General features: G+C 50.8%; 1 protein-coding gene across 1 annotated transcript in view; it reads left to right on the top strand.

Moving 5' to 3' along the window:
- The first annotated feature begins 1493 nt into the window (after positions 1-1493).
- The window catches only part of LOC146772971 (tyrosine-protein kinase Fer-like), a 198768-nt gene continuing 189841 nt past the window's right edge, over positions 1494-10420 (top strand). The window contains exon 1 of the mRNA XM_085639970.1: positions 1494-1589. Coding sequence (XP_085496096.1) covers positions 1509-1589 — 81 coding nt within the window. The 5' untranslated portion in view covers positions 1494-1508. The remainder of the gene's footprint in view (positions 1590-10420) is intronic.

Genomic DNA, 10420 nt, shown 5'->3' with positions numbered 1-10420 from the left:
CCCGCCTTGTGGTAGTTGTGAGTAATGTCAGTCTATCTTGCGATCTGGGATAGGTTCTAAGTAAATCCCCCGGAAGTCTGCCCATCTCTTCCATATCTTGGAATGCTTCTGGGGACAGCCCCACGCAGCAAATATAGGTATCGCCAGCCCCATACAGAAATATAATCTGCAGATTTTAACCCCAAAAAATGTGTTTCTAGCTCAACTGGTTTAAAAGTTACTAAAAAGGCTGCAACGTGTGTTGTCTCACAGTTGAAGGCCCCTTGAAAAGGTTGACAGGTCATCTTTCTGTTGCTTATTGGGTGTTAAACTTGTACTAATAAGGTGCAACCGATGCCCAGAGAACGATACAAGTGTAAAAATGTCAAAATAGTGAAGTAATACTATCACAAAATGAGCTGCATTATGCCACATAATTTGGCTTTTCTGGCCACATAATTTAGTCAAGCCTGCCGCATAATTTAGACCTCCCCTAATACCAGTGGCCCTGCTTATATGAGGCTCTGTGGCATCATGTCTGGTGGCGGGATAGAGTTGTGATGGAGACCAGTGGCCCCACCTGGGCAACTGTTGCAAGAGTTTCCGAATTAAGTCTCACCTGAGGAGATTCACAAGATGAGGAATATGTGGTTAGGTCGAGTATCCCGCGCTGTACCAAAGGTAAGAAACTTTTTCATCTTGGCTCTTACAGGGTCTCCTACTTTGGCAATTTCATTATTCATGTGTATTCTACAATACTGTTATGCTGGGTGGCTTATTAATGAAATAAGGTGCTTTCAGAGGCCCTTAGTGTGAATGCAGGAAAACACGAAACTGAGGTCCGGATAGAAAAAGTTACTTTTGATCCTCAGAATAATAAGTGTCACACCTTTTATTACAAAAAACTGGGAACATATTTGTTTGATAGCTTTTGAGTGATGCATTGTATGTTTTATACACACTATTTTACTTTGGGGATTGGAGCTGACAGTGTCAATAAAAGGATACTGCTGGGCTTGTGAGACAAAAGTTTCTTTGTCGATGAAAGACATTTTGGATGCGCGGTACCGAAGACGCAGTGTTTTCTCTGAGAAATCGTCATATTTTTGTAGTGGTGGACCCCATCCTGTATCAGTGTGTGCTGTAAGCGCGAGACGAAATGCTATGGAATGTGTAACAGAGTAAAATGGTCTTTCCTTGCTGCATAATTTGGTAACTTGCATCGTTTGTGGTTTAACGACCAGAATTCTTGTTGGCCCGTTTATATTGCAACATTCTAGTTTTAAATAGTTTTTGTCGCATGCTAGGGGGGCCCGCTCTGCTTTCAAACGCTTCCAGTTTCGACAGATACGAACTGGGGCTCTTTAAACCACTGGGGACGTCGATTAGAATCGAGGACCTCCGTTTCCCATTGGCCAACGTCACAAGTCGTGTCATTACGTCATAGTGCGGGCATGTTGCTATGGGAGACGCGAGTTATGCTTTTCTCCATTCTGGGAGCCTATTGAGGGACGCAGGGCGGCAGTTTAATGGCCATGAACTCCCCGTCCAGCCTCAGGGAGTCTCCGAGCTACAGGCCCGAGGCGATCCTGCCAGTCAAGCCGATCAAGGTACTTGCACCGTTTGGGTTGGGTGGCGAGCAATCCCAGCTGCGTGATAAGGCAGGATGGGTTGCATTCTCTTTTAAGCACTTGGAGTCAAGATGTGAAATAAGAATCCGTAGATTTCGTTACAAAACGAGCAAGACGTCTGATTACGGGCAAAGTCGGCGGGTGACTGATTTAAAGAGAAAGTCAAAAACTTGCCAAGTCTAAATATGTTTTTGAGAAAATGTCGCTTGTTGAGCAAATTGGCCAGTTTTTCGCGAATTTGTTGGAATTAGACACTGTTCATGGATTTGCACTCTCCTCGTCCCAACGCTAGGCTAGAGACCACCCGAGCAAGCAACATTTCAGTGAGTTTCACAGATAAAGATTGTAATTGTATTTATATAGCGCTAATTGTAATTGTATTTATTATAGCGCTTCCTGCCCTGGTGGGGCATTAAATCTCAATATGGCAAGTGCCAAGTAGCAATCTTCTCTGGAACCCAAGGTTAGTGGCTAAATGTTGTTTAGTGTGATTAGTCATGTGCTCTCGAGAAAAAACATGGCATGCATGCCCTCTAGGTACTTTGTGGTAGATTATGTTACTACCAGTTGGGTGTGAGCAACAGTGGGGCGCTGTGGTTTCCGGTGAGTGGCTGGTGAGATAGACTGGCGGAGAGTAGGTGATGTTAGGTTGCAGGGATAGGGTTCTACAGCAGGAGTAGTTGTGATCTACGAAATGAGCTGTTAGTTGTTTGCAGAGTTACAATAAGAGAGATTAAGGCAGACATGCATGAGGCAGAGGAGGCTACTCTCAGAAGTAGAAAGTATGCGGAGGATGGGAGGTAAGAAGAGGGCCCCTCTGAACAAAGAAAGGGGAATAAAGCCGAAAGGAATAGAGAGGGAGTCAGTCAAGATCCGTTTTTCATGCAAGGCTTGAGGAATATAGCGGGTGACGGCTTTCAGAGATAGCTGCCAATCTAAGGATGCAAGCTGTAGAAAGGTATCCCAAGATGTAAGCTGCAAAAGTAAAAAAATATTATACAGTTTAACCCATGTGAGTTTGAGTGGACACATCACTTAAACATTAAGGGGCAGATTTACAAGCCACATTTGCGTCACTTTTAACATGGGAAAAGTGGCGTAAAAGTGGTGCAAGGGGCTTGTAAATCTGCCCTTAAGAGACTAGCCTGCTGTGTGCCAACCCTAGGGCAGCCCTTCTACACATAGCCTGGAGTATGCCAACCTTGGTGCAGGGTCTGTTTGTTGCACATGAGGAGTTAGTGCAGAAAAAAAGGTCTCATTTAATGATCTTCCCTCACTATTCTGTATTCAAATGTTTCTTTTTTTACTCACTCAGTAAAATGAGTTATTTGGCATTGGCTGAGAGTGTATTGCCAATGAGCAAACAGATAATACATTTGGGGGCATATTCACAAGGAGCTATAGCCGAATTAACGGCACTTTATCGCAGCCAAAGTCATGATAAATTTACCTCCCCATTCACAAGCTGATGCTAACAGCCCACAGCACCAGTTTTCTCGCGATAGCAGCCTCAAAAACCATCACCACAGAGGATCCCCGCAACTATCGCTAATGAGATGCAGAGTAAACGTTCCTGTGCCAAAAACCGTGACAACACCACACCTCAACATTCTCAACGACCAGACAGATCGGCAATAAGAACACAAAACCGGCGATAAGGCGCGTTAGCACCAGGAAACCTACACCTGCTGTGACCTGGTGTTAAGTCGGACGGCAGCCAGCACCACAAAAGGGAGAGCAGCCCAGGGCCACATCAGAAGGGCAACAGATGCCATGGAGCCACACATCATGCGGCCCAGACACCCAAGAGGGCCACAACACCCACCGACACCACCACCCCTCCCTGGCAACCCCCCCAACAAAGACATGCCACATCAGCTACACAAAAACATGTACAAATTATTCTGCATGATGTCGCACAATCACAACAGTTGGAATGCTTGTGTGGACACAGAAATGAGCACCACACATTCACTTCCGAAGCAACAAAAAAACCTTTGTTAAAATGAACACCGAAATCAAATGCAGACACATGGTGGCTCCCCGCGGGACAGTCCGTAGGTCCCAGCGTGCAAGACAAAAAACATGATGAGAAGGTGTGTCCTGCACACATCAAAGGACAGAGAGAGAGCGAAGGAGAGAGAGAGAAGAAGAGAGGGAGAAGAAGAGAGGGAGAGAGAGAGAAGAAGAGAGAGAGAGAGAGAGAAGAGAGCGGAGAGAGAGAGAAGAAGAGAGGGAGCGACAGAGAGAGAAGAAGAGGGGGGAGAGAGAGAGAGAGAGAAGAAGAGAGGGGGAGAGAGAGAGAAGAAGAGAGAGATAGAGAAGAAGAGGGGGGAGAGAGAGAGAGAAGAGAGGGAGAGAGAGAGAAGACGAGAGGGGAAGAGAGAGAGAGAGAGAGACGCACCTGCGCACCCAGGCCACACAGCTCACCTGCTGCCACCGGTGTGTTTCCAACCACGTGCCGGCATGTAGTGCAGTACATTAGGTCACACATCTGAGTCACAGTCGTTATCTGAAACAGAGTCCAGATACATGACTGGCACTGTACACACACTCGCACAAGACAACAGCGCCTGCCCGCCCATGCACACCCAGGCAGAGGCATCACAAAGGCACCCGCCGCCCACAGAGCATGCCCGCTCATGCACACCCAGGCCTCACTGCTCACCTTCCGCCACCGGCATGTAGACTGGATGTCCCAGCACATGCCGCTGCAAGCCACAAGCCCGGGGCCCGCAGACATGGCACCCTCCACACCATGCAGCCACGCTCCGCAGACCACCAGGTCTCATGTGTGTTGCTGGGTCTTGAATACTCCATGGCTGAGGACATACCAGTTCACCCGGCAACATCGCAGGCTGCACACCCGCTCAGTTTTGATTTGTTTAGCATTACGTACAACAGAGGTGTGGCTCACTGGTTAGAGGCGGCAGATCCGTAAGCAGAGAATCGGCCAGGGACCAGGGTTCAATTCCCGACGCGGCAGGGTCATGGACCAGGGTCAAAACGGACTCGATAATTCTCGCCTCGGTACCTACTCTAACCAGGAACACACTCGGCAACTCTGGGCATTAGCTTGCCTCATCTCCACAACGGCCCCCCACATTCGCTGGGGATGCCTGGTTTCACCTTGGAGATACCCTGGAGGGACCATCTCACAGGGATAGCCAGGACGGGTTCCCCAGCGGTCTACAGCGCCAGGACGCCTCAGGGCAGCAGTGCGCTTTACAAGACACATACATTTACATTTACAATTGTGTGTCTTTTGCACGCCCGATCAGCCCAATGGGTGCCACTAAGTCTGTGACCCGGAAGCGTGTGGCGCTGCCCGCTGGCTCTGGCCTACACTGCGGTCCAGCAGGGCACACAAAACCTGAGTTGCCCGGACCGCCGGGACGGGGCATCATCGCAGGGTGCCCACCCACTCAGCAGCCTAAGGTGCCACTGACTCAGTGCACCCAAAGTCACCATCCCGTGGCGGGGTGCCTGTGCCGTCCGCAATGTGCCGGGTGCGACTCACCCTGTGCAACCCCAGTCAGCGCTACGTGGTGGTCGGCCCGTGCCGTACACAGGCCTGGGTTGCCACTAACCCTGTGCAACCCCAGTCAGCGCCACGTGGTGGTCGGCCTGTGCCGTACGCAGGCCTGGGATCCCACTAACCCTGTGCACAACAAAACTCTTGTGCCCTTTATGATTGGGAACCGTGGCGTCCGTCATCCAGTCACCACGGGCAGAGGAGAATGTGACGTAGTCGGCCCTTTATGTTTCTGGAGTCACATGGCCTGTGACGCCTGTGCCAGATGGGTGTGGTGTGCGTGCAAACCTTCCCTCAGGGAGTGGCTGTGACATGCTGACAACTAGACTAGTGACCTGCACACCACCAGCGAGTACGCCTGGGACGGGCCCCCCTCGGAGCGTAAGCGGAGTGGTCTGGCCTGCTGTACGCCAGACCAGTGCAGGGCTTGCCACAATGACATGTGGGCTCTGGGCGTGGTTCAGTCCATGTCCAGACAAGGAAGTGAGTGATGCGTGTGTCCCAGTTGTAGTGTCCACGGGACCCGGTACACAAAATGCAATGTAGCACCCTCTGACTGGCATCCCATAGGATGTGCATCATTGAGGCAAGGGAAATCCCTGCCCCTACATTCATCCACACATGCATACGTGACTGATGAAAGACATGACACAGCAGTTCGTCAATGGATGTTTATTGCACATCCAGTGCAGTTATGCAGCTTGAGCGGTTCAGTGCAATGCCCAGCACACTACATAATATGGGCCCGTGGAGGGCCAGCCAGAGTCCATCCGGGGATGACAAGTCCTGCTGAAGGGAAGGGTACAGTCCGCAGCCTGGTCGCCGTGTCATTGGGCATCAATCCGGAAGTGGAGGTCCTTGTCGCTGTCAGGGCCGGACTGGCCGTAGTGGGCACCAGGCAATCCCCCGGTGCGCCGTATGGGTGGGGGCCGGTTTTGGGCCCCTGGGGGCCGTTTTTGTTACAGGACCATTTTTGCAGCATTGGTGAGTGCATCGGAGTGTATCGTGGGTCAGTGAAAGGTCATGAGGCCATGTGGGGGACCAAGCAGACACATGCCAGGTGGTGGTGATGAATGCTAGTGGCTTCTGACCACAGTCCCATCCACGTCCTCATCCCCGGGTGAGTGCCCTGCCGCACTGTGTGCCACTGACACATCAGGGGCCTGAGTGGATCCGGCTGCCACACTGGGAGGCATTGACACACCAGGGGGCGGGGATGTGGATAGCATGGGTGCAGCAGCATTCATCAGCGCCAAGCCTTGTGGCGGCTATGCCATGGTGGAGGTCTGTAGGGCATGAAAGATCCCAGCTACATTTCGATGATGTGCAGCAGTGGCTGCCATCCTTTCCTCCTCCATCTGCACCATGTCCTCCATGAGCCTCCGTATGAGTGCCAGCTCACGGCTGGCATCGCTGAAACCACTGTGAGCGGACAGGTGTTCTTCTCTCCACGTCATGACTCCAGCGATGTCATTCAGGGCTTGTTGGAGACCATGGAGCGGACATAGATACGCAAGGATGGCGTCCACTTTGGCAGCCATGATGGCGAAGCCTACCTGCACCTGCTCAGCCGTCTCCATCTGGCACTCCAGCACACGGCGTTGGAAGGCCTTGTGTTGTTCCTGGAGGTCTTGGGAGGGTGCCGGGCTGTGGGTGCCTCCTGCTTGGTGGTTTGGGTGGTGGGTGGGGTCTCATCGATGTAGCTGGGCTGCCCTGAGCCTGGAGGTGAGTGGCGGTTGAGGTCAATGATGTCTTGGATGGTTTGGGCGCAGATGCTGGCGTTGTCCTCCTCGTCATCCTTGAAGAGTGGCTGGGACTGCTCTGCAGGAGGTGTTGACGGTGCCCCTGCGATGTGAAGGGGAGATGGTGTATTACAATGTGTCCACGTGTGTAGACGCACGGTACAGGTTGACATTCAGACAACTTGGCATTGTACATTTTGACAGTCTGTAGATCTGGGCGATGACCCAGAGTCATTGTGGGTGTGCACTGTGCTCTGCTTGATTGAGCATGTGTGCCATTGTGCCCATCTCCACCCGTTCCCCCAGTACCTGGTGGTCACTCACCCTGTTGCGGATGTGTTGTGTCCTGTCGAGCAGTGTCCAGTCCCCCGACTCCGGCCACAGTCTCCACACTGATGACTGTCGACACCAGCCTCCATGTCATCCAGCTCCAGCTGTGGCGCTGGGCCCCCACCTTCAGCCTGCGTTGCTGCCTTCTGGTTGGCGGAGAGTTTCTCCTTCGTCTTCCACTTGATGTCATTCCATTGTCTCTTGACCTCATCCATTGTCCTCTTGTGCTCTCCGACGGCATTCACCTTGTCGACGATGTCCCGCCATATTGCAGTTTTGGTGCCCAGTGACACGTTGGAGGTGATGAAGAGTTGTTGATGGTGTTCCATCACCTCCATGACTATGATCCTGTTTGCCTGCGGACTGAACTTCGTCTTCCTCATCTCCTTGTCCTTGCCCTTCCCTGTCCCCGAGGTCCCAGGCTGGTCGTCCGGGGTGCTTGTGGGGTTGCGCTCATCCTCTGCGCCTGCTCCGGCTGCCTCTATGGTGCTTGGGTGTAGGTCGGTTTGTGTGTGGGTGTTTTTTCTGCTTTGATGGAGATGTTTCCCACCTGCCAGGTGTGTGTTGCAGGCCTGGCGCTGCTTATTGCTGATTTCCTCATCGCGCTTTGGCCCTGAGCGTGTTTTTTGGGGTTGTGGTTTGTGTTTTTATCTCCATCGAAGTGGTTTTATTGCAGACATACGCTGTTTTGGCAGACTATCGCATGCTACCGCCTTGTTGTGAATCCCACGTTGTCACTGGGTTATTTTCTCGCGATGGGCCGAGATATTGAAAGTTGCGTTACGCTACTCTTGTGGTAGTTATCACACGTTCTTGTGAATATACCTCTTGTTTTCTTGCCTACTTCCATTTTAGGTTAGTTCAATGGCACAGCAGGGTAGCTGCTGATATGAAAGGTTTGAAAGCACCTGGCCTGTTCCTGGGCACAAGATGGAGGTGATTTTGATTTCTCAGACAGTGAATATATTGCTGGCAGTCCTGAAGCAGAATGGAGGAGACCTAGTCGCTGCATTTGAGAGAGAAGAGACAGGACTCCTATAGAAACTAAATCCTTTTGATGAGAGGAGATCCTGAACAATCTTCTCGTAGCTCTGCAAATTGGTAGATGGGTGAACGGGGAGGGCATGGCAGCTGCAGTCTCTCGTTGAGAGTGGGAAAGATCCTTTGGGTGAGAACAGTCCTTTGCCTCTTTCCTGGTCACTGTTTTCCTAGCTGTGCATAGCTAGGAGCAGAGAGTTCACACCTCTGTGTACCTCTGTTGTGGGTGCTCCGGGGTGGAGAATACCCAACTGTGATGTGCATCACTCTGCACAAAGGATGTGTCTGCAGAGCAGCCTAAAGAGGCACCTGAAAAGTGAAGCCACCCTCTAGCCAGTTCTGTATACTCAGAGAACCCCCTGTAGCAGTCCAGCGGTTGAAATCTTGCTATTTAAAGCCAATTAACAATAAGTGTGTGGTGCACTGGACTTCAACGAAGAAAAGTGCTGCTTTATTCGATGCCGACATTCATCCGTTGGTGTGATCAGGAATATTGATCAGATAGAAGAGCACCGTCCAGGCTTTGTCTTGGAAGACGCGGGACCACTCCTGCATCCGACAAGCCCCTTAAGAAAGGGTAATTAAATGCACCAAGTCACATGCTTGAATACCTGCCCGGATTGTGCAAGCTCCTAAGGACCCCCATGTTGGCACTATATAAACCCTTTAAGCCTTTACGGTGTTACACAAACTTATTTGACAAAATGACGCACACTATAAGATACCATCACATGCGGTAACGTGAAGAAACTCAACACAATGTATGAAAAAGATTTGTAACATTAAGCAATGTCATTTGCATAACATAGTGCAATCTAACATAGCATATCATAGTATAAAGTAGCCTAACAGGCACACAGGGTAACATATCATCGCACAAAATACATAGTATAATGTAATGAATTGTAGCATAATGACGTGTAATGCCCATAGCATAACATATTTCAGCTTATCACACCTAAACGAAGCATAGAAAAACATCTCGTAACATAATGCAATGTAACATAACAGAAAGAAATTTAACATAAGGCGATGTAAATAACTCAACATAACATATTCCAATGTAACACAACCTAGTATATCATCACATAATGTGATGTAACATAACACTGTGCATCATAACCTTGCATTCACAAGATAACAGAGCCTGTCAGGAATAAAGAAAGGGAATTTAACAAAATGCAAAGTAGTGTAAAGTTAAGGGCAGAGGCCGGCAACCAAAGGGGGCATAAAGGGGCCGACGGAGTAAACCACGACAAGGCCCAGGAATGTGGTGGGTCCCAAAAGGGACGAACAAAAGGCAGGGAGGGGCACTGTGCCAACATGAAGATCGAGGAGGAACGTCCCACACCATGAAGTGGATCACTGAAGACCCGGTTGAAGGCACCCACGGCTTACCCTCCAAACAAGGCTTTCATCTGTAGTGTAGAAGAGGGACTCATTTAAAGCACCCACCAGCCCAACCCTCTATGGCAAGGCCTTCAACTACAGCAAACGCACTGCATTTTACCTGACGCACAAGGCCGAAGGTGCTTGCATGCCTGGGGAAGGCCGACAAGGAGAATGTGCTAAGAGCGGCCCGCTCACCCCAAGTGCCCGGAGAAGGAGACAATGAACAGGGTTCAAGACCGAATCCCTGCACGGCTGTCAGTGCAACTACCAGGCACAGGGGACCAGGAGCATTGGGGACATCCCCAAAAGCCATGTCGTAGGCATCGGGAGCAGAGGACAGGGTCAAACCAAACTAAAACCTTGGGTTAACCCTCCTGAGAAGAAGACTTACCAGCGGGAGCAGCGGGCTAGCATCAAACGCTGTGCAAGGTAAGCGGTCTGAGCAGGGGCGGCTGGCACAGCTAGTGGGTGGGGGGGGAGTGAGGTGGGGGGGGTCGCGAGCTGCTTTTTAATAAAAAAATCATTTAAATAAAACTTACCTTGCTGCCGCCGCCGGGTCCCACATTTTCTCTCCAGCTCACCTGTGTCCGAGTCCAGGTCAGAACAGGAAGCAGGCAGCCAGGCTTCCACCCCTAAGCCAATTACAACGCTCCAATGGAGCGTTGTGATTGGTCTGAGCGCCGTGACACAGTACTCAGCCAGGGATTTGTGGGGGTGGGCATGTTCTCTATGCAGGCTGTAATGCAGCCTGCATGGAGAACAGGGGAGTGTGC

This window comes from Triturus cristatus, chromosome 12 (genome assembly GCF_964204655.1).
Source record: "Triturus cristatus chromosome 12, aTriCri1.1, whole genome shotgun sequence".
In the NCBI taxonomy this organism is placed as follows: domain Eukaryota; kingdom Metazoa; phylum Chordata; class Amphibia; order Caudata; family Salamandridae; genus Triturus; species Triturus cristatus.
Note: the sequence above shows the minus strand (reverse complement) of the source record. Positions and strands in the feature narration are given on the sequence as shown.